Source organism: Trichosurus vulpecula, chromosome 4 (genome assembly GCF_011100635.1).
Source record: "Trichosurus vulpecula isolate mTriVul1 chromosome 4, mTriVul1.pri, whole genome shotgun sequence".
Taxonomy (NCBI): domain Eukaryota; kingdom Metazoa; phylum Chordata; class Mammalia; order Diprotodontia; family Phalangeridae; genus Trichosurus; species Trichosurus vulpecula.
Window position 1 is genome coordinate 45,985,204 of NC_050576.1, and position 25,491 is coordinate 46,010,694.

The following is a 25,491-nucleotide window of genomic DNA, read 5'->3' on the forward strand; positions in this document are numbered from 1 at the left end:
GCCCCTGGCTGTGGGCACTTACAGGAGGTTGGAGGTTTGGCTTTGGTTCCAGGCTAGAGGAGAGAACTGAAGATTTGAGGCAAGAGGCATCATTTCCCACACCCCAGGGCTAGGGATGATTACAAAAATCAAGTTATTGCCACAAAAAAAGTGCACAGGCAAAGGAGAAAGAATCCAACCACAGAAAGCTGTTATGGGAATAGTGATTACCGGGGTTCATCTTGAGAGGAGGATATTGAAGTAAAGAAACCCCCAAAGAGCAGTGTCAAATTATCACTTGCCCAAAAAGAATTTATAGAAGATCTTAAAAAAGACTTTAAAAATCAAATGACAGAAATGGAGGAATAAACTAACAAACATGAAAATAATCCAAGAAAAACAAGAAGGTTATGAAAAAAAGTCAACCAATTAGAAGAGGAGATCCAGAATGTCAAGGAGGAAGATGAGACCTTGAAAATTAGAATTGGGCAAAGTGAAGGCAGTGAAATTATAAGAGATCAAGAAATAATTAAACAAAACATGAATAATGAAAAATAGAAGAGGAAGTGAAACATAAGAAAAACAACAGATTTGGAGAACATATCAAGAAGAGAAAATAATAAAAATAATTGGAATAACTGAAAGTTATGATCAAAAAAATAATCTTGGTACAATAATACAAGAAATAATTAAAGAAAATTGTCCTGAAGCATTAGAACAAGGCAAGGAGGTAGAAATAGAAAAAATCCATTGAACACCACTTAAAAGAGATCCTACAAGGAAAACTCATAGGAATATCATAGTCAAATTCCGAAAACCCAGCTCAAGGATAAAATATTAAAAGCATCAAGATTAAAACAATTTAAATATGATGGTGCTGCAATTAGAATTACACAAGACCTAGCAGCAGAGATATTAAAGGACTGCAAGTCTTGGAACACAATATATCGAAGAGCAAAAGACCTGGGGCTCCGGGAAAAAATATCATACCCTTCAAATTTGAGTATTATCTTGAATGAAAAAATGGACATTTGATAAACCCTCAGACTTTTGAGACTTTGTTAAAAAAAAATTCTCAACTTAATAGAAGATTAGACATACAAGAACCAAGAAATACATAAGGTACATACCAAAGACTGACTATAAGGGATTCATAAGGACAGACTGTTTATCTTTTATATAACACAAAATGTAAAATGTATGTCTAACATTCTTATCAATAATTGTTGAGCACATAAGAAAGAGGGGGATAAACCTGACTATGATATGAATCTAAAAAGCAAAACCTTTTAGAAACAGCTAAAAAAGAGTAACTATTTTATACAAAAGAGATGCAAGAAGAAGAAAGGATACCGAGGATTTAGACAGGGGAGGAGGGCTGGAAGTTCTTGTAACCGACTTTCACCAGGAAAGGGTTTAAGAGGGAACAATACATATATACTTAGAAGAGTATAAAGTCTTATAAATTTAGAAGAAATAAAATGGTAGGGGCATAGTGAAGGGAGAGAGGACAAGGGAGGGATTTTTAGAGGGGAGAATGGGAATAGGTAAAAGGGTGTTTAGATAAATGGGAATGGGGGGATAGGGGAGGGATCCTTGGAGAGGGGAAGGCAAGCAACAGGAGGGCAGGGTGGTTGGTGGAGGAGGGGGGTAGGCAAGTAATAGGAGGGTGATGTAGCAGGTACAAGTAAAGTAGAGGAGGCAGGAGGGATAGGAAACAAGAGATACGTACAAATATAAAAACAAAGATCAGGAATAGAGTATGTTTGGGAAAGTATATGTCTATATATGCATGTATACATGTATAAGTGTATGTATATATCTGTGTGTGTATGTCTATACCAAGAAACATCTAAACTATATTGTAGCCTTCTGGGAGCATAGGGGAGAGGGAAAAAAAGAACAAAGTTAAAAAGTGCACGGCAGAGAACAAAAGAAAACACAAGGAAGCAAAGAAAAGATAGACAATTCTCAACATGAGGTGTATTATTTATCATACAGGCTTTCTTGAAATGAAAATTTATTGTTATATATTTTGAATCCTCTCTTATGTTCTGCTATGCACATGACATGCTTTTTTTCTTTCTTTGTATTTAAGTTTCAATATTTAAGTTTATGATATGTTTTTGTTTCTTTTCTCTATTCTGTATTTGTGTTTTGGTAAAATTTAAAAATATATTTTTATTTCTTTATAATTAGTTGCTGCAATTCTTGACAAACCCTTATGATGCTCTGTCGTCTGATTTTGGAATACTTCCATATGTCCCACAGAACCGTTCACTTCCTTCTTTTATCTTGCTTTGTTGCCAAAGTTAGACTATATCCTCAAGATGAATTGCATCTCAATTAATATTTGGGGTCATTTTTCAGGATGATTTCCATTTTAGACATGTAACATTTGATGTGATATGATATACAAGTGGAAAAGTCTACTAAGCCCCTGGAAATATGTGATTGGAATTCAGAAAAGGGTCAGTTCTTGAGATCTAGATTTGGGAATTGTCCACACAGATGATAGCTGAAGTTAGGAGAGTTGAGGAGTTCTTACAGGGAGAACAGGGTCAAGGATTGAGACTTGTGGACACTGACATTTAGGTGATAGGAGGAAGATCCAGTAAGGAAATGGTAATGTGTTGGGTAGAGTTTAAAGAGGAAGTGGGTGATCAGGGTATCCAATGCTCCAGAAAGATTCAAAAGAAAAGACCATTTTATTTAGCAAGTAGGGAGTCACAGACCTTTCTGAGGAAAATTTCAGTTGCAGGGACATAAGCCATATTCAATATAAATTACTAATTATGAATCCTGTTGCTTCAGAAGGCAAAGGCCTGAGGCAGAATGACTAATCAAGCAACTATGAAGCACCCTTCTGTTGGAAGACCTGTCACTAACTGTCACAGGTTTTCACAGTGGTAAATAGAGGATCTAAAATATTACTTAGTGTCCTCAACAATTCCCTAAGACTATAAGCTGTGGATAAATTGTTAAGCCTTTCCATACCAGGGCGTATGTAGGTGAAATCACAAAGCCCAGCCAAAAAAGAAACAAAAAAAAAAAACCCAAGACCCAAACCATAAGACACATGTAGCCATGAATTCTACGTCTCTAGCTCTCTGTATAATTGGAATTTTCAACACTGAATCAAGCAACTGAGGAAAAAGTAATAACAATTCTTTTGATTAGGGCAAATTAGTAGATGAGTCAAAGTCAGCAGACTTTGTTGTTAGGACACAGAGGGAAGTCATTTGTTTTAAAGGGAAAAAGAGAACTATTAGGAAAATTGAGTAGAAATGTATGCTAAACTCTCTCTATTAGGCAATTATACCTGTGGGAAGCATTTCTGTTCAGACTATGGGAATATAATAACCAAGGCGTTACAATTGACCTGATGGCAATGTATTCTGATCTCAAACAACGTTTCTAGAAGGAAATAGATTCCTAAGTTCTAACCTTGCAAACCCAAATTATAAAGCTATGATGAGTGGAAGTGTATAGGAGTGGACAGAAAGCTGGTCTTAGAGTTAGGGGGCCCTGAATCCTAGTTCTGCCTCTGAGACATACTTGTGTCAATCCAGGCAAGTCCTTTAACTTGCAGGAAAGTTATGCACTGGTATTAGGAGAGGAGGTTTCCTCATTGAGGCATTCCCTATACCAATAAATCCATAGCTTTAAGCTAATTATAGCATCCAATGGACCAACCAAAATTCATTGTTCCATAAGAGAAAATGTAATTGTTCTGGTTCAAGCTAATTAACATTAACAAATATTAATTAAACACCTACGACGTGCAGGTCACTGTGAACACTCGGAAGACACAAGAGGAAAAATGGCTGTAGGGCCTCCGTTTTACCGGGTGGAGTATAAGGAGAAGGCAATGACTGGGATTTGAGGAGGTAAAGGGCACTTTTTGCTGAGGTAAACAAGGAAAGCTTCACTTGGGAGATGTTCCTTGAGTTGAACCTTGAAGAAAAAGGATTTCAACAGGCAGAGACAGGAGGGAACGAAGCCCAGGAATAAGGCACAGCCCTCGTGAATGCACAGAGATGGGAGAAAGTATCCTCAGCCTGGAACCCTGCAGATGAATGGAAGGAATGTGGCCTAAGGCTGTAAAAGCAGACCTGGGCTACATCGTAGAGAGCCCTAAACGTCAGACAACAGGGAGGCCTGGGAGGTCCTGGACTGGGAGTGAAAGAGTTGGGCCTGTGCCCTAGGAAATGACTGGCAGGTGTGTTAGGCCAGTATGGAAGGGGCAGGGTGACTAAGCTCCTCATTTAGCTGAACCCTAAGCACTTATTTTTAAGGGGAATGACAATAAGTTTTAGGGACCTTTTCCCGCGGTTCTACTGGTTTTTCTCCCTACTCAAGATCCCTCCTCAGTGTGCAGGCCCTGTACCAAGGCCAGTTCAGGAGTCCATTCAGCAAAGGCAAGGAAGCGAAACATGTTGAGCCAATAGGGAGCTCCCTGATGAGGCAATTGTGGAGCCTGATCTGCCAGCTCGGTTCAGGCCTCTACATGAGTGATTTCAGAACATTTGTTGGCCTCTAATTCCAACTTTCTGCTTGGGTTTATTTGTTTATTTATTCATTCATTTGTTTATTACACTTATCTTGAACTTTCCTGTAAAGGACCTTTGCTGGATCTTAAACCTCACTGTATTACTGTTCTAAACTTTGAGTGCAAAGATGGTAAATGTGCCCAGGTCATGATACCTTGTTAATTCTCAAAGGACTTACACCCTCCAACCCCAAATGCAATCACCGTCTGAGACTGGTACTTCTAGCTTTTAATCTTGGACCACCTGGTAAATTACAGTAGTCCACAGTATTCACTAAGATTTATTTAATGGAGGATATAACCTGGTGGACCTCTGCCCTGGAGAATGAAAGGAAAGTGGCTAAGGTTTTGTTCTGTAAAAGTTCTGAGAAAGTGCTAAAAATGTTAAAAAGACAGCATACCATAACTTCCAATCTACTAAGAGTCAGAAATATTTAATGGAACTATGAATTGATCTAAGTTAAAAGTAACATTCAAAAATCAATTTAAACTGTGGTGTTATCAGGTTATAAATATGTCCCCGAAGAGGAATATTAGCAGTTCCAATGTACACACTCTTAAAAAAAAATCCATCTGAAATAGAAAAATTACCAAAGGGCCGTGAATTATTGTACCTTTGAGTCTTCCACATTTGCCAAATTCTTTGGCCGCATCTTGATCTCCCTAGCTTCTAGCTGCATGAGCAATTTTTTATAATAAAGTTCTAAATCTTCTTGAAGTTTAGTTAAAACTTCCTCCAACGAAGCTGTGATTTTCTTGGTTTCAAAATATTTTTTCTTCCAAGCTTCCTGGGCTATGAATAAAAGCAAAATTGGTATTCAACTTATATTATCACATACTTGTACAGCTTAACAGTTCAATAATAATAATTAATATTATTAATAATTAGAACAATTGATCCCCTTCATGTTACAGATAAGGAAACTGAGGTACGTAAAGTTTAAGTAATTTGTCCACAGTCACACAGTAGCAAAGTGAGGACCAGAACTCAAGACTTCTGACTGAATCCTCCCTTTCTGGAAATCACTAATAGCAAATACTAAAAATGATAATTATATTAAAAGTTCTTTTCTACTGATTCTTTTTCACAAGATAGTTTGAGGTCATTATCTATTTATCTTGTCCCATGAAAGTAAAAGATGCACTATCCCATTCCAGGGGGTTTTCCATTGGAGTTCATCATGGCTGACTAGCTATGTCTGTATTAGTCAATGAATAATTATCTTTTTGGGAGCTAGATCTTCATCCTTCTTATGATTGTGAAGTTAACAGATTCAGCCCCACTGGTATCTAAGAGACTTGTCAAAAGTCTATGTTAAAGACTATGTTAAACGTCCACCACTATGATGAATCTTTGGTGGGGGCGGGGTTCATTTTATCATGGTATAAACACTGTTGAAATGGATGAATATTCATATTTCCAAGATGCTGTTGTATTCTCTTTTTTCCTGTTTGTCCTCCATTTACTTTCTCACCAACATTTAGTCATTTGAATCTCAGTAATAGTGCTTTATATGGCATTATACCTGAATGACTATTTGTTAAGGAACCGTTATTTCGATATATGATAAAACTTAGGAAAATACTGTTGCTGATTTTACAAACATGATTTGTGCTCCTGGGGGACTTGGTGCTAGATCCTTCACAGAGGACAAGCTTCTAGACACATAGAAGCAGCAATCTTCCTACATCTACTGAAAGTAAGCCCTTCACAGAAACTTTTTTTCTTAAATTTCTGAGAGGTAGGGAAGTATAGTGAATAGAGAGTTGACCTTGGAATCAGCAAGGTATGAGTTCACCTCCTTCCTCTGTGATCATGGGCAATTCACTTAACCTCTCTCAGGGATCCAGGCAACTTTTAGTAATTATAAGGTACAGAAGAGTTGCCAGTCTACACCAGCGGAGGGAGTTTGCACATTAGGAGTTCCAAAGAAATCACAGTCCCAGCTGTAGACCCTACCTACCTCTTTGCCCTCATTTGGAAAATATAATTTCATTTTTTTAGAACCTTTGTGAGGTCATAAGAAGGAGCTATACTATTCACATGTTACAGAAAGGAAAAATGTTACAAAACATAACTTGCTTAAAGTCACATAACTATTTGGGAATTTGGAACCAGATCTCAAATGTTCTGTGAATTGAATTACATGAAGTGGTGTACTGAAAAAATAGGTTTAGAGTAAGATCTTACACCATCTACCACAATAATCTCCAAATAGATACTTGACATATATAAAAGGTCACATTATACATACATATACACATATGTACATATGTATATATAAATATATGTGTGTGTGTATATATAAAGAGAGGAGAAAGAAGGAAGGTAAGTTTCAAAACTATGGTTAAAGGAAGCATTCTTAACTAAACATGGGATGGTGGTGAACAAAGAAAAAATGGATAATTTTGATTACATAAAATTGAAAAGTCATGTGAGAATATACAAACTAGGATTAGAAAAAGGTCAGTTAATTGGGAAAAATCAAACAGTAGGTATCTCTGATGAAGTTCTGATACTATATACTATATGTGTGTGTGTGTGTGTGTGTGTGTGTGTCCTTGATATAAATGCACACAAAAACAAAAACTACTCCCCCCAAAATAAGTGGTCAAAGAATATCAACAGGCAGTTTACAAAGGAAGAAATGCAAGCTATCCACAAAAAAGGAAAAATGGCTCCAAATTATGAATAAGAACAATGAAAACTCTTAGATTTCTCCTCACTACCACCAGATTGGCAAAAATGACAAAAGATGAAAATGTCAAATTTTGGAGGGGCTTTGGGATGACAGGCATACTAATTCACTGTGGATTGAGCTGTGAATTGTTCATACAGTTTACGAAAACAATTTGGAACTCTATCCAAAGAGTCAATAATTGTATCATACCCTTTAAACCCACAAAACCCCTGGAAGGCCTGAACTCTAAAGGGTCAAAGACAAAGAAAGAGGGCCAATGTGTACAAAAAAAATTTAAAGTAGCACTTTTCTGTGGTGGCAAAGCATTAGAAACAAAATGGATGCCCATTCAACTAGGTAATGGCCTGAACAAATAATGATAAGTGAAAGTGATCCAACATTACTGTGCTATAAAAAATGATATGTGAAAAGTCTAGAAAAATTTGGGAAGATTTGCATGAACTGATACAGATTTAAGTTAGCAGCACCAGGAGATCAAGCTACACAAAGACCACAATAAGGTACTGGAAAACCAACTTGAAAAACTTAAGAGCTCTAATCAATGCAATAAACAACCGTGGCTTCAGAAAAGTTAGGGGAAATTTTGTCTTCCCCTTACCAGCAAGAACGAGAAGAATGTGTTAGAGGTGCAAAATGAGTCCTGTGTTTTCAGACATGGGGGATGTAATGATATGTTTTGTTTGACTATACTGTATATGTTACGAGGGTGGGTGGGCTATATTGGGGTAGGGGATGTGAGGCAGAGGGAAACTATAAGAAAAAAAGAAGTGAGAATAAAGCAAAAAATTTTAAAAGGGAAGAAACAAGGCAATTTTTTACTACCTTGCTAAATTTAATATACACTTTTAAAAATGAACTTTAGAGAGCAGATGTTTATAGCTACATGTACAATCCTCTCACCACCTTTTATTTGTGTATTTTAATGTTTCTGGTGGTAGATGATTCAGTTCTTAATAAAAGTCAACAAGGAGTTCTACATTCTTTCCACTAGATCTTTAGTGCCTTAAACAAAACTGTTAAATTTCTACATGAAAAAATAAATCATAAAAAAATTTCATCTCCCTAATCTGAGTGGAAACCTCAGTTAGGGTTGATATTTTTTGAATAGCCCTTTCTTCTTAATGTAGTAGAATGAAATAGATTTATAGAATTCTAGAACCAGAAAGGACCTTAGAGATTATTATAATAGATTAGAGATTATCTATTATATCATATATATATATATTAATCAATATATATCAATTATATATATTACATCATATATATGCATATATATCATAGAGAGGACAAATGAGACCCCTAAAGTAAAATGACTTGCCCAGTGTTGTAAAACTGACAAAAGAGGTAAAACAAGGCTATGAATACAATTCAATAAACGGTTTCTGGTTTTTTTTTTAGTGGACACTATGTGCAAAGATACTGTTATAAACTCTGGGGCTATAAAGAAGACATTTACAATCCCTCCTCTCAGGGAGCTTACATTCTACCGGTATCTAGACTCCGCTCTAAACTCATATCCAGTCCCATGCAGCTGGCAGCAGCAGACAGAACACTGGGCTTGGAATCAGGAAGATCTGAGTTCAAATTCAGCCTCAGACACTTATTAGCTGTGTGACCCTAGAGAAGTCACTTAACCTCTGTTTGCCTCAGTTCCCTCAACAACAAAAGGTGGAAAATAATAGCACCTGCCTCCCAGGGTTGTTGGCAGGATCAAATGACAATAATTGCAAAGCACTTAGCACAGAGTCTGACACATAATATAGTAAGTACTCTATCAATGTTAGCTACATATATATGGGTACAAACATACATATATACATACACATACATATATACGTGTGTGTGTGTGTGTGTGTGTGTTTGTGTAAGGTAGCTTTATTTCAGAGGAATTTTCAAAGAATTTCAGATGTGGAAAGGATCTCAGTAGCTAAGTCATCTAATCCATACCTCAAAGAGTCCCCACTAAAAAATACTTGATAAGGGGTCATCTCACATTTTCTTGAGGACTCCAGTTATGGTGGCGGTCAGGGAAACCTGCCACTTCCCATGGCTGCCCAGCTCACTTTGGGATTATTCTAGTGGTTAGGCACTCTAATCTAAATCAGCCTCTTTGACGTTCTACCCATTGCTCCTACGCCCTCCCTAGGGGACCGTGTGGTACATTTCTAATCCCTCTTCCATAGGACAGCCCTTCAAATACTTGAAAACAGCTGCCATGTTGCTTCTTAGTCTTCTCCCAGTTCTTTCAGAATTTGAGGTCATTCTAATTGTCTTTCTCTGAATATTCTCCAACTTATCAACGTCCTTTATGTTCTGTGGTATCCAGAACCCAACAAAGTTCAGATAAGGTCTGAGCAGGACAGAGCGCAGGGAAGCCTCCTTATGCTTGAAACCTATGCCTCTCAAATTAGTCAAACAATGGATTACCTCTTGGGGCTTCAATACACCACTGTTGATCATATTGATCTTGCAGCTTACTGAAACACCCAGATCTTTTTTTTAAACAACAAACTATCTGACCATGGTAGAAGACAGCATCTTCTACCTATAAAGTTAATCTTTTGAACGCAAGCGTAGGATTTTACATTTATCACTATGACATTTCACATTCTGAGATTCTGCCCAATGACCTAGCCTGTCAAGTTCAGTTTGGATTCTAATTCTGTCTTCCAGGGTGTTAGTGTGCTCACTGATGGGTGTCATCTCCACCTTTGACAGGGATGCTGTCTATACACCTGTGTCTAAATCACTGATAAAAATATCAAATGGCAGAGAACAAGCACAGATCCCCGGGGTATAAGATTGGAGACACTCTTGCTTAAGGTCACACTGAAAACGACTTTGCTGACTTACTTCATCCAATAGAGAACACAAGACCTGCAATTCCTAAAGCAGTACACCAACTTTTTGGGGAAAATTCCATTTGAGGGGCATTAGATCTTTGCATGTCACTTCCTGATGATATGTACAGTGTCCCCATGTAACACGTTTTTCATACTTTTAAAAATAACATGAAGGATTACATCTGAACATTTATCACTAGCTTGTGGTTTGAATCTGGCTACATACACCATTACTATGTGACATTATTTTATTTTGATTTTGTGTTATCTGTTGGAAGGTCATTGATAGAATGGTAAGACAAAATATGACTATCATATTTTATATTATACCCCTGTAAAACAAGTGATGGGGGCAGAGGGGTACTTCTAAACTTCATTAGGTACAACTGTTTTAATCTTGTACCAAATGCTATGATACTAAAAACAATGAAACACTAATTAAATTTTATGTTTATTTTAACAGTGCAAGCCTTAAATATTATGTTTGCTATAAGAGATCTAATAAGTATACCACGATATCTTTTCATTTTGCTTTGTTCAAATAAAGTTTTAACTTTTTTCAACAGTTCTTCTCTCGTCTCTTCCAAATGACATCTTTCTTCCTTTACTTGCTTCATTTGTTGCATAATCTTGAATCCTAAGGAAGTGCAAACCACATTCATAAATATCTGGAAGCTTAAGGAGGCCAAAGTCTTCCCCAGTTAGAAAAACAAACCACACCTTGACAGTTATTTTCTTTGTGACTATACAGTATTTATTTACCTCCATGGCAAATGTTCCATCTCAGGTTCTGAACATGATATATAGAAAGTAATACATAAAGGGAAGGTGAGAACCATCCAAATGAAATACATTTGCATTCACAGGATTTATAAAGCACGTATTCTGGGAGTACATTCTAATTCTTTTCATTAAAATGTATATATGGAACTACAAATGCAGTCACATATTAGACACTGTTTCAATGGCAAGTGGCCATGCTTACATTTTTAAAGTGAGTTACTTTAATAAATATTGGGGTGGAAAATATAAGACTTTAATTAAATAAGGAAAATCAGATTTAGCATCTATTTTTAATGTAGCAACATTATTTACTAATAATTAACAGGGCATTTCTTTGAGCTTCACTTCTTAGTCACCTACATGATGGAATCTCACAGTACTTACTCTCATTTTGTAACACAGAGGTTTCAAGTATTCCTGGAGCAAAAGCAAGGAGGGGTAGCAAAGGAGGAGCAGAAGGACCCGATGGCTTGTCATAATCTTCGTCACCTAACTGTAACCAAACAAAATGCACAGCAGGGATCTTTCTTGAAATATTTGTCAAGAGAAAAAATTCCCCATTAACAAATTACCCAAGTTGCTATTCAGATGCAAAATCTTTGTAATATTGTCCAACATCAGTTATGTTAAATAGTTACGGTGCAGACCTAAGCATCCAAGTATAGGCAATGCAGACAGATGCATATTCTGGGGTAGTGGGGTGACCTCACGGAGTGCTGATACAAGTAAAACATCAAAGAGGAGACAAAACAGCCCGACACTATGGCCTGCATTGCATGTGCACCCTCCAAGAACCTGCTTCTAAGCACATCCTTGTCCCAGTTGTCCAGATCCAAAAGTGTCATCAGGGATGGGAATAGGCCATAAACACCAAAAATAAGGAAGTTTCTTCTCTTAGATTATTGGTCTCTTACACAAGGCAAATACACTGAAGCCAAACTGCATTCCTTCAAAATTACAGAATCAAAGAAAATTTGGAGGGTTGACATTTGCTATTATAAGGAATTAAAAATAAATCACTGTTTGCAAATATTCCAAAAAACTGTCCCAGTTTCTGCAAACATTCCCCAAAATAAGTTGCCTCATTGGACAAAGTGTATTAACTGATGACTGTACCAATTAATATTATGCATTGATTTTTTATGAGCTTGACAAATATTACCACACATGGGAATTTACACATATAAAGAACAAAAAAGGAATATATAACAAAACCATTAATCTCTATTTCATACAGTCTGTAATTTGTAAGCACATAACAGATTGACTCAGTAGTTCTAAAACTGTCCTGCTTGTCTTTGCCTCACCCTGAACCTCCTTTAGCTATGCCAATTTACTAATTGGCTGTTTAAGTAAATGTACTTTCAAAAACACCTTCCTTCTTGAAATAATTTATGTGGCAGAAGAAAACCGTTTGAATTCATTCTCCTAGATGTCCGGTAGAATGAGTATTGTGTGCCATCCCTGTCACCAAAATGAGTGAGAGAACTGCTTTGAATTCTATCTCCTTTGCCTAAAGGATGGAGAAAATTTAGGAGCAGGATGGCCTGGAAAAGAATTTGCTTTCAAACAAGGTCAAGATTGAACTGAATGTCTTCTGGAACATAAGTTCAAATACAGAAATAACAGGATCCTGAAAAGAAATGGAATGCACCTAACAAGGGTTGCTACTAATGTAAATACAAGTCTTGGAGCCTTAAAAGAAAATAAAAAAGAGAAGAAAACATCCTTTGTAGATTCTCCAAGCTCAATGCCACAGAGAGTAGTTATGATATAGGAACAATCGCATCAGAAACATCTGGAGGCTCCCAGCAGACATAATTAAGGAACCAATATTGAAATTCCTGGCATCAAATGTTTATTCCCAAACAAAAAGTATTTGTATAAACAATTGAACTAGTGATCTGAATACAAGCAAGCCAATTTGACCTCATAGGTATGACAGAGACTTGATGGGTTAAGAATCTTGATTGGAAAGGGCTCTGGAGGGATATTCTTTACTAAAATGAAACAGGAAAGGTAAACTCAGGGAGTCTTCTTTGCTGGAACCAGCTCACTCCCTCCAACCACAGGTGTCCCACAGGGTTCTCTCCTGGGCCCTCTTCTCTTCTCCATCTATACACTTCACTTAGTGATCTCAGCAAAAACCATGGATTTAATTACCATCTCTATGCTGACCCAACCTCTCTGCTGACCTCCAATCTTGCATTTCCAACACCTCAAACTAGACATCTAGTAGACATCTTAAACTCAGTATGTCCAAAACAGAACTCATCTTTCTCCCTAAGTCCTCTCCCTCTCTGATCTTCCCTATTACTGTAGGGGGTAACACCATGCTCTCAGTCTCAGAATCTGGGTGTCATCCTTCATTCCTCACTCTCTCTCACCTTCCCCCATATCCAGCCTGCTGCCAAGGCCTGTTGATTTTACCTTTGTAACATGTCTCCTACATTCACTCTTCTCTCCTCTGATACCGCCATCCACCTGCCGCAGGCCCTCATCACCTCATTCCTCAATTATTGCAACAGTCTTCAGGTGGTTCTGCCTGCCTCAAGTCTCTCCCTACTTTAATGCATCCTCCATTTGTCCACTAATGGTTTTCCTGAAGTGTAGGTCTGACCAGCCAATAAACTCTACTGGCTCCCTAGTGCCATCAGGATCAAATGTAAAATGCCCTATAACCTTGCTCTCTCCTCCCTTTCTAGTGTTCTTGCACCTCACTCCCCACTACATACTCTTCAACTCTGTGACACTAGCCTTCTGGCTGTTTGAGAAACAAGACACCCATCTCTTGTCTCTGAGCATTTTCTCTGGCCATCCCTCATGCTTGGAACACTCTCATCTCTGCCTACCAACCTCCCTGGATTCCTTTAAGTCCCAACTAAAAATCTCATCTTGTACAGGAAACCTTCCCCAATCCCTCCTAATTCTAGTACCTTCTCTGTTAATTATTTCTTATTTATCTTGCACATATCTTGTTTGTATATATTTGTTTGTTGTCTCTCCCATAAAGGTGTAGCTATTTGAGGGTAAGGACTATCTTCTGCTGTATCTCAAGAGGTTAGCCAGTGTCCAGCACACAGCAAACATTTGGTAAATATTTACTGATTAAGGAGAGTAGCACTGTATCTTAAGATATAATCACGTCAATATAGACAATCAGAAGGGGGAAAGATGGTGAGGGGCACTGAGACAAGTATCACTGGAGACAGAAACAGAGACAAAGTAGTGACTTCCATATATCATATGCCACTTGGATAGAAAGACAAAACAAGTGGAATTTGGATAACACATCACAGGCCTGGCATGGAGGCATTGTTAGGAGTGACTCCAGCTAGCTATAGAATTGTTCTTTTTTCTTTTTATAGGATTGCTCTTGCTGCCCAAAAGTGAGCGCTCCCACTCCTGACAGAGAAGCGATGGATTCAAGTTGCAGACATACACCTTCAAACACAAAATTTGTGAGAATTGGTTTTGCTCAAATGTGAATACCTGTTAGGAAGCTTTTGTTCTTATTTTTTCCTTTTCACTTTGGTGGGGGCAGGGAGAGGTGGAGAGCTAGCAATTAAATTGCAAAAAAGGGAGAGAGAGGGAGAGAGAGAGAGAGAGAGAGAGAGAGAGAGAGAGAGAGAGAGAGGGAGGGAGGGAAAGAGAGAGAGGGGGAGAGAGAGAGGAGAGAGAGAGAGAGAGGGGAGAGAGAAGAAAAGGAAAGAAAGAAAAGAAAGGAAAAAAGAAAAGAAAAAGAAGAAAAATAGGTCATTGAAAAATGTTCTTAAATGTCCAGAAGAGAACAGAAGGGAGGCCAGAAGGAATCCCAAACAATCAAGACAGCATGAAAGGTAACATGTTGAATTTATTATATATTTTAAAGGAAAGTCAAGCTATACACAAAAGTTTCAATTTTCTCCACAACCCTCTCTATTCTATTGTGTATGTGGAAGAGCTCATTTTAATTGATTTTAAATTCTAAATTTAAAAGTAAGGGCTTTTTTAAACCAAAGAAGAGTAGCTAATAATTTCTTGATTTGCCTGAGGATGATAATTTCATCCTCAGAAAGATACAGGAACCAAAAAGGGGAAATTTTATTCTTGAATTGTCTTACCAACAAAGAGCATCTGTTTGGTTGGGTAAAAATGATGGGAACCATGAGATGTAACCACTACATCTTAGAATTTGGGATAGAGAAGAGGTAAGTAGGTGCTACTCTGACAAGTGTCTTAGATTTAGGAGAAGAGGTCACATAAAGTTTATAGAAAGCATAGGCAGGATTCAATAGACTAAAATTCTACAAAGGGAGTCAATGTAGAGGGGAAGGGAAGCTCTTGAGAACGATATTCTGAAGACATAAATAGAAAAAATTCCCCTGAGGAGAAAAAGGGGCAGCTGTCCAAAAAGACTGATGTGGATAAACAGGGCACCTATTGACCAACTGAGACTTTTAAAAAATGTATGGAAGGTAACAGAACAAACAGAAAAACAAAGCAGGGCAGTAAGAAAAGTGCCAGACGCAAGAAATCTGAGAGCACTGCGGACAAGGACAAGGAAAATAAGTGATAACAAAAAGGGTTTTTTAGAGCTCTACTAAGAAAGGGCCTAGGAACAGAACAGGGTTAGGACTGCTCTTTAGGGCAGGTGCTACAATGATAATTGAATAGAGAAAGAAAGAATTGCCTATTATTTCACTTCATAATCTTTGAATTGGAAAGGACAGGACAAAAATGCAAATAGGTAGATGCAATCCTGAGCTATTGTCAAGGATCCTTGAAAGACTAAGGAAAATGGAAGATGGACACAAAGAGGCAGATGAAAAAAGTGATGCACATTCCAGCAGTCCTAGAATAATGAGAACTGAGGGAGGAAAGAGGGCAAACCTACTTCACTCCTACTTTTTCTTCTGTTTTTCTTCTACTATAGATAATGACCTTTTGAATAAAAAAAAGAACAAAAGTGTGTACAAAATAGTTTATAATCAATCAAGATCCATTTATTAAGCATCTATCATGTACCAGTCACTGTACTAAGTTCTGGGGATATAAAGACAAAATGGAACAGTCCCTTCCCTCAAGGAATTTACAATCTATAGGGGGAGACATGTTCACGTATATACAGAATAAATAAAAAATGAATACACTATAATTGAGAAGGAAACGCAGACCCAGTCAGAATGAACACAAGAGGCATGAAGAAAGAAGCCATAAGGTGACTTTTAAAGGAAAGTAAGGTCTAAAGAGGAGAGGGTGAGGTTAGAGTGCATTGCGGCATTGGGAACACTTCACGGGGGAGCTAGAAGACAGGTCATGTGTGTAAAGAGTAGCAAAAGGCTAGTCTGAATGGATAATAGTGTGAAGGGGAGGGATGTAGGAGAATGCCTATAAAGCAGGTTCACAGCAGTCTCTGGAGGGCTCTAAGTGCCAAGCAGAGGAGTTATACTTGATTCCAAGAATGGCGGTGGGGGGGCACGGTAGTTTACAGAGTAGCTGAGTGACAACACTAGTTTATTGGAGGGATTTATTAAATGACAAGTTCAGATGTATACTTAAGGAAAATTACTTAAGCAGTCCAGGGATGAATTGTAAATAGGGAGAGGACAGAGGAAGGGAGACACATTAGGAGATAGTAAAGGGGTGGTAAGATATTATTTAACTTGATTTAGTCATAATTACCTGATCTAGATGAACTAAAATAACACCACCAACCTTCAAAGCCTAATCCATCCACCACGGTGGAGGGTGGTGGTGGAAGGAGATGACAAAGCAGAGGAATGACAACCAGAGTGATGCACACCAGGGACTGTTACAGTAGTTGTGAAAGATTACCCAGAATTCCGAAACACAGGTGAACTGAGCTCTGGGCAAAATGACTGACTGGGGTAGCACTTCAGGCAATGTGATGCAAGTGCTCTCAAAAGTCACAGAAACAGATATATTAAAAGGGGGCGGAGCCAAGATGGCAGCCGGAAAGCAGGGACTTGTGTGAGCTCCCCGCCAAGTCCCTCCAAAAACCTATAAAAAATGGCTCTGAACAAATTCTAGAACTGCAGAACCCACAAAATAGCAGAGGGAAGAAGGGCTCCAGCCCAGGACAGCCTGGATGGTCGCTGGGTGAGGTCTATCCACACAGGGCAGGGAGCAGAGGAGAACAGAGGGGAGCATAGCCCAGTGAGGGTGGTGGCAGGACCAACCAGACTGGGAGCTGGGCAGAACAGGCCTTAACGCCCTGAATCAGTGAGCTGTGGCAGTTACTAGACTTCCCAACCCACAAACACCAAAGACAACAGAGAAAGTTAGTGGGAAAAGCTGCAGGGATGGAGTTCAGGGTTTGGCCACTGCCCTGGGGGCAGCAGATGTGGTGCAGCTACAGAACTACAGCTGCAGTTGCTTCTGGACCAGGCCCACCTGGTGGGAGGAATTAAGTGGCTGATCAGAGCAGGAGTGCAGACCCTGCTTAAGATCTGAGTCAGGTCCTGGTTGGTGGTTTTGGGGAAGGAGGAGTGCTGGTGTGGCAGAGCTGGCTGTATAGAAATAGCTCTGAAAACAACAGTGCATCCCCTCAAGCTTGAAACAAAGTACTCTTTACTCTACAAGCAGTCATACCCTGCTGAAAAACTCAAGGTCAAGTAAGTTGGCTGGGAACATGGCCAGGCAGCGAAAATGCACTCAGATTCAGTCTCAGACTTTGGAATCTTTCTTTGGTGACAAAGAAGACCAAAACATACAGACAGAAGAAGTCAACAAAGTCAAAGAGCCTACAACAAAAGCCTCCAAGAAAAACATGAACTGGTCTCAGGCCATGGAAGAGCTTAAAAAGGATTTGGAAAAGCAAGTTAGAGAAGTAGAGGAAAAATTGGGAAGAGAAATGAGAAGGATGCGAGAAAACCATGAAAAACAAGTCAATGACTTGCTAAAGGAGACCCAAAAAAATACGGAAAAAAATACTGAAGAAAACACCTTAAAAAATAGACTAACTCAAATGTCAAAACAGCTCCAAAAAGCCAACGAGGAGAATGCCTTGAAAGGCAGAATTAGCCAAATGGAAAGGGAAGTCCAAAAGACCACTGAAGAAAATACTACCTTAAAAATTAGATTGGAGGAAGTGGAAGCTAGTGACTTGATGAGAAATCAAGATATTATAAAACAGAACCAAAGGAATGAAAAAGTGGAAGACAATGTGAAATATCTCATTGGAAAAACCACTAACCTGGAAAATAGATCCAGGAGAGATAATTTAAAAATGATTGGACTACCTGAAAGCCATGATCAAAAAAAGAGCCTAGATACCATCTTTCAAGAAATTATCAAGGAGAACTGCCCTGATATTCTAGAGCCAGAGAGTAAAATAGAAATTGAAAGAACCCACAGATCGCCTCCTCAAATAGATCCCAAAAAGAAAACTCCTAGGAATATTGTCGAAAAATTCCAGAGCTCCTAGATCAAGAAGAAAATACTGCAAGCAGCCAGAAAGAAACAATTTGAGTATTGTGGAAACACAATCAGAACAACACAAGATCTAGCAGCTTCTACATTAAGGCACCGAAGGGCTTGGAATACAATATTCCGGAGGTCAGTGGAGCTAGGATTAAAACCAAGAATAACCTACCCAGCAAAACTGAGTATCATGCTCCAAGGCAAAATATGGATTTTCAATGAAATGGAGGACTTTCAAGCTTCCTCAGTGAAAAGACCAGAACTGAATAGAAAATTTGACTTTCAAACACAAGAATCAAGAGAAGCATGAAAAGGTAAACAAGAAAAAGAAATCATAAGGGCCTTACTAAAGTTGAACTGTTTTGTTTACATTCCTACATGGAAAGATGATGTGTATGATTCATGAGACCTCAGTATTAGGGTAGCTGAAGGGAATATGCATATATATATATATATATATATATACATACATATACATACATACATACATATATATATGTATGTATATATGTGTGTGTATGTATGTATATATGTATATGTGTGTGTGTATATATATATATATACATATATATATACATATATATATATATATAGACAGAGGGCACAGGGTCAGTTGAATATGAAGGGATGATATCTAAAAAAAAAATCAAATTAAGGGATGAGACAGGAATATATTGAGAGAGGGAGAAAGGGAGAGATAGAATGGGGTAGATTATCTCACATAAACGTGGCAAGAACAAGCAGTTCTGTAGGAAGGGAAGAGGGGGCAAGTGAGGGGGAATGAGTGAACCTTGCTCTCATCGGATTTGACCTGAGGAGGGAATACCATACACACTCAATTGGGTATCTTATCCCACAGGAAAGAAGGAGGAAGGAGATAAAAAGGGGGAGGCAATAGAAGGGAGGGCAGACAGGGGGAGGAGGTAATCAAAAACAAACACTTTCGAAAAGGGACAGGGTCAAGGGAGAAAATTCAATAAAGGGGGATAGGTTAGGAAGGCGCAAAATATAGTTAGTCTTTCACAACATGAGTATTGTGGAAGGGTTTTACACAATGATACGCATGTGGTGTATGTTGAATTGCTTCACTTCTTAGGGAGGGTGGGTGGGAATGGAAGAGGGGAGAGAATTTGGAACTCAAAGTTTTAAAAACAGATGTTCAAAAACAAAAAAAAAGTTTTTGCATGCGACTAGGAAATAAGATACACAGGCAATAGGGCACAGAAATTTATCTTGCCCTATAACAATGGAAGGGAAAAGGGGATGGGAGGGCAGTGGGGTAACAGAAGGGAGGGCTGAATGGGGAACAGGGCAACCAGAATATACGCCATCTTGGAGTGGGGGGGGAGGGTAGAAATGGGGAGAAAATTCATAATTCAAACTCTTGTGGAAATCAATGCTGAAAACTAAATATATTAAATAAATTAAATAAATAAATAAATAGAAAAAAGTCACAAAAACATCTGGGCAGCTTAAGGTTGCAGACTAGCCTTCATTAGAGCCACTGTGATGATAATCTGCTCCACATGGAGAATAGGAGTGTGCTGCTTCCTGGTTCTCCTACCACAAGGAAAGATAGACCAGAACATGCCAGAGATAGCAATACTCCACCTGCTGGACACCGCAAGTGAACACAAAGTGGACAGAAGGTTTGAACCCTTTTATTATAGATCAGTCCTCTATCATAACAAACCTGGAGCTTGATCTTACCAGCTATTGGCAAGGGCTTCGTACTGCTTTTTGTAAATGGTACCCTCAGTTTCAAGTCAGACAACAACATATTATAGACCAATGCAGAGCAATTCTAAGAATTAACTTCATCCCTAAACCCAGATCATGTTAAATAAGAGCTGAAATTGAATAGTTATTAAAATCTGAAGAGGAAAAAGTTAAAGAGCCCAATGCCATTGAAAATTTCTCTTAACACAAATTCTAATAATGGAAAGGATGGTAAAAATAATACTCACGACTCAAATAATTTTCAAGAAGAGATGGGCATCCTAAGGCTGAAATTCCTCAGAATCCCCTTTGGGTTTTAGAGCATGAATCCAACTGACAGACCAACTATACCAGAACAGAGTCATTTAAAAAGCTGGCATTTGCTATGTCCATCATGAATGAACTCATTCTCCCACAATATTCGACAAAAACATAAAAACAGTTCATGACCTGCACACAACGGATATGTAGCAGTCGTTGCCATAGTAAGAGCCATAAAAAGAAAGGTGAAGCTATCAAAGAATACTCCTAAGGACAAGTACCAAACACCACCATGGCAGGAGAGGCTTGAGAAATCTGTTGAAGACCTGTGGAAAGATATTGGGAAGACTGAATCAATATCTACCTGTTATACACAACAGAAAACTTGAACGCCATGTTGCCCAATCAATGGCAACAAAATGTGGAACAGAATTCAGAAAACAAAGTATATCAGAAACTCTAGATTCCCCTAATTACATTGAAAGCAAAAGCCAAAAAGGTGAGGAAATACATAGTGCAGAGAACAAATTAAATAATTTAAATTAAATGAAGACTGACAAAAGGACCTAGGATCTGACAGTTAATAGATCACTGGAAACTTTGGAGAAAGTGATTTAAATTGAGTAATAATTCCAGAAGCCAGATTGCAAGGGATTGAGAAGAAAATGAGTGAAGAGGAAGTAGGGGCAAAGAGTCTAGACAATTTGTAGGGTATTTTCCCCTGGGGTGGTGGAAGAAAGGGAGAGGGGGAGAGGGAGAGGTGGAGAGAGAGAAAGAGAGAGAGAGAGAGAGAGAGAGAGAGAGAGAGAGAGAGAGAACAAGGTTTAACCTTGGCGAAAAGAAAGACCACTTTTTCAGAGACAGAAATAAAGGAATAGAGAATGGGGGTGATGTTAAAGATTTTTCAAGGTGACAAGTAGCAAAGAGGAGGGAATCTACAACAAATGGTCTCTTTTTTCTCAATAATGAGGTCTTTAACCAGGAAGGTCAGGGAAGATCATAGGATCATAAAAATAGAGCTTAAAGGTACCTTAAAGGAGATCTAGTCTAACTCCATCATTTTTATAGTTGAGGAAATTGAGGCCTAGACAGGTTATATGACTTGCACAATATCACACAAGCAGCAAATGGTGGAGATAGGTTTGAAACCCAGGTCATCTGACTTCAAGAGAGGAGAGAAGGTTGGCAATAGCCTGTGCAGAAATTCCAACAAACAGTTGATTAGAGAAGAGTAAAAGGATTGCCTTCTGGTACTAAGTACATCTGAGATTAGGTCAAAAAGGTTTGTAGTGAACCTAGTCAGTACCAATGGGATTACCTCCCATACTATTCAGCAGCACTGTGAGTTGGAGCAGAGGCAGATGATGGTAATAATTCTGGTTTGTAAGGTTTGGTAAGTCATGAATACTCATAGGACGAGGGGGAAGGGGGTAAGAGTAGAGAAATGTGTAACATTAAACTGGTTAGTAATAGGGTGAAGCTTGGGAAGAGAGGAAAGCGAGGGCCAGAGTAAGGGTGACAAACCTGAGAAAGAGCTGAGGAGTGAGGCGGGGCCTGGAAGTCAGGGTGAGAATGAAAGACCAGTTTAGGATGAGTGAAGCATGAGGGAAGATGAAGGATTTACAGACTAACTAGAAGACACAGAAAGGAAAGACCATTATACAATGACAAACACTTTGTTATTATAAGCAATAGGCCTGGCCCCTGAGAAGAGGAAATGCATTTCCCTTATGTTGATGTATTAGAAGACTAGGAGTAAAGAATGGTACGTACACTTTATGATACAATCACTGGGGGTTGTGTTTTTACACTGAGCTATATTTTTTGGCTACAAGAAGGGGCTTACAGGGAGCAAGGGCTGGGAGAAATATATCTGAAAATGACTGTGATATTTAAAAAGCATCAGTAAAAGCTTATTATTTTTATTTTTAAAAAATCATGGAGAACAGAATTACTGTTAGATTGGATTCCAAGATTCAAAAGAGAGAAGATAATGGAGACTGTAAATTATAGGCCGGTACACTTAACTTGGATACCTGGGAAAACTATAGAATGTATTATGAAAGGAATGCTTAGTTGCCATTAAGAAAAGGAAGCCACGATCACAAAAAGGCAACATAATTTTGTTGAGAAAAGGGTATGCCAGACTGGCCTCATTTCCTTTTTTGACAGCACCACCAGAATGGTAGATCAGAGGAATGCCACAGAAATAATTCACCAAGATGTGAAGGATCTGACAAAGTCTCTCGAGGTGCGGGCTAATAAAAATGATGATGCCTGCTATTTATATAGCGCCTTAAGGTTTTCAGAGCACTTTACCTAGGTACCTACCACCCTGTGAAGTAGGTACTATTATTATAGTTATTTTACGCATGAGGAAACTGAGGCTCCGAGAGGCTCGATGATATGTCTCATATGTAAGGGATATATATGATATCATAGTCCAAAAAAGGCTAATGCAATTTTAGGTTACAAGAAAAACAGTTTCCAGAATTACGAAGGAGATCGCTCTGCTGTACTCTACTGTGGTCAAACCACATGGGGCATATTTTCTTCTGTTTTAGGCACGGTATTTTGGGAAGGAGATTAACCAGCTGCAGAGCACACAGAGAAGGGCAAAGGGTGGCCGAGAGCTACAAGATCATGACATATGCAAATCAACTGAAGAACACGGGGGTGTTCAGACCAAAGAATCAAAGATTTAAGGGGCACATTAATATCTCTCTTGGGTATCTGAAAGGCAGTCACGTAGGAGAGGAATCAGACTTGTCTTGCTCAGTCTCAGAGAACAGACACAGGGGTAGTAGGTGGAAGATGAAAAGAAGCAAATGTAAAAAGAAGAATGGGGTCCCTTGGGAGACACTTGGTTCTTTCTTCCTGGAGGCCTCGCATCGAAGGCTTGATGAGCACTTCAGCATCACAGAGAGGGGATTCCTGACTCTCCTGTTCTGGTGTATCTGGCATAAATGGTGCTAGAAGGCCTCTGACACCCCTGCCACCTCTGAGGTTTTGTGAAAGATACCATTTCTTCCATCCTTTATTCACTTTCATATGTCTGTGAGAAATTTGTTTAGCATTATGTAAATGATGATAACATAGACAATATAATGAATACTGGATCAGTAATATAAATCAATCTTTATTAAAAGTTATCTAGTAATTAAGTTTGTTTTAAAATAACCCTTGGTTAAATAAACTATGCCCTCCTATTCAGAATGGATGAGTTATTAGACTTAAGAACGATAATTATAAAACATATAGAAGTTCTACCAGCCATAAAGAGAATGCATTTATATTTAGTATTCTATGTAGAACATCTCATAACAATCCCATGAGGCAAGTAGACCTCACTATGTGCTGTCATAAAAGATATGCCCATTTGAAAATTTTTACTGACTACCACTTAGTTTAAAGGTTACAGATTGATCCAGAGCTTGGCACAGTGCTTGGCACAAAGGTGGATTAATATTAACTGACTGTTCCAAGCTTATGGTATAGCTTGGTCACTTTTTGGAAGCATATCAAATTTGGTCAAAATATGTCAACTTCTTCAAAAGTTATAATGCAACAAAAAATGTAAATTTCTAAGTACAGGAGTGGAAACAGAAATTTAGTTTTTAAATGTTCCTGTTAAGACAATCATATCTATTGAAACAATAAAGTAAGGGTTTGAAATAAAGTTAAAATTAAGAGTTAATCTAGCAAGACCTCTTTATATCACGATTGGCATCAATCAACAAGCATTTACTAAGTGCTTACTACTGTATGTGCCAGGTACAAGTGATAAGTGATAGCTATTTTTAAAAAAGGTACAGAAATAGTCCCTGCCCTCAAGGAGCTTATTTCCTAGGGGAAGAGACATATGCCTAAATTGTTTACATTGTGACAATGAACCCCTTATTGACTAAGTGTAAACCATCCTCATCTGCAAATCTTATTTCATATTCTCATCCTCATCCCACATCTCTATCCATTTAATGCTCTACTAGAAACCTGTCCTTCCTTCCTCTGTGCCCTCTGGAATGCCAATTCTGTAATTAACAAACTTGTATTCAATTTAGACCCATTTTTCTCATGCTTCTCCCATTTTTCTAGCACTCACAAGAATCTTGCTTCCTCCAAGTGACAATGGATCCCGGACTCTTCTTGCTAGTGATAGTTGTACCTGACTCACTAGTCCTGGAAGAAGAGTTGAAATACTCCCCGTTGTTACTTCTAGATTCTTCTTCTGATGGCATCACTCAGTAATTCCCCTTCCTCTGAGGTTCACTCTATCCAAACTGTCCACTTACTCCAGACCCCGGTAGCTATTATTAATCAGTTCCCAGGATATTCTTCTTCCTGTCTCATGGGGTTCACTAGTCCTGACTCAGAGTCTCCTTTTCTGACCCAACTCCAGATCCTATGTTATGGGACTTCAACATTAGATAGACAGACATAGATAGATAGATAGATAGATAGATAGATAGATAGATAGATAGATAGATAGATAGATGATAGATAGATAATTTCCTCAAATATCCCAACCTTCCAGTTTCTCATCTCTTATGACATCTATTCCACTTCAGGAAGGTCATGTCCTTGGTCTTGCCATCACTCACAAGTGTTACAATTCCTTGACCAAGAATTCTGAAATTTTTTTACCAAAACCTGTCATTCTATCTCTCCCTAAGCTTTACTTCTTATAAGCCCATTCTTTATCCTCTCTGACTCCCAAGCCTTCTAGCCCTCTGTGCTTACCATGCCACTACAACAGCTCTGGCTGTACCTGAAGGCTTTCTTTTCACTGTGCTCTCTCTCTCACTCACTCATCAGCTCCCATAGCTTTAATAATCATTTCTATACAGATACCCCTACATCTATCTACCCAGCTCTTGTTTTTCTCCTGATCTCTAGTTCTCTATCACCAATGGACTCATATGGTATCTCAAACTCAACATGCCCCAAACAAAACTAATTTCCCGCCCCCCCCAAATATCCCCCTCTTTCTAACTTCTCTGTTTCTGTAGAAAGTACCAATGGCTTTCCATTCATTCAGGTTCACAGCCTAAACTCCTCAGTCTGACTTACCTCACATATTCAATCAGTTGCCAAGTCTTACAATTTCTAGTTCCACAGTATCTCTTACATATGGCCTATGGTCTCCATTCACACAGAGAAAATTTTAGTCTTTATTATTTCTTGCCTAGACTATTGCAATATCCTCCTAATTGGCGTCCCTGCCTCC

General features: G+C 38.5%; 1 protein-coding gene across 1 annotated transcript in view; it reads right to left on the bottom strand.

The window, feature by feature from the left end:
- The window catches only part of SPATA1 (spermatogenesis associated 1), a 77,260-nt gene that overhangs the window by 3,337 nt on the left and 48,432 nt on the right, over positions 1-25,491 (bottom strand). Inside the window, exons 10-12 of the mRNA XM_036754778.1 lie at positions 11,244-11,352; positions 10,588-10,713; positions 5,146-5,324 (exon numbers count right to left, since the gene is read on the bottom strand). Coding sequence (XP_036610673.1) covers positions 5,146-5,324; positions 10,588-10,713; positions 11,244-11,352 — 414 coding nt within the window. The remainder of the gene's footprint in view (positions 1-5,145; positions 5,325-10,587; positions 10,714-11,243; positions 11,353-25,491) is intronic.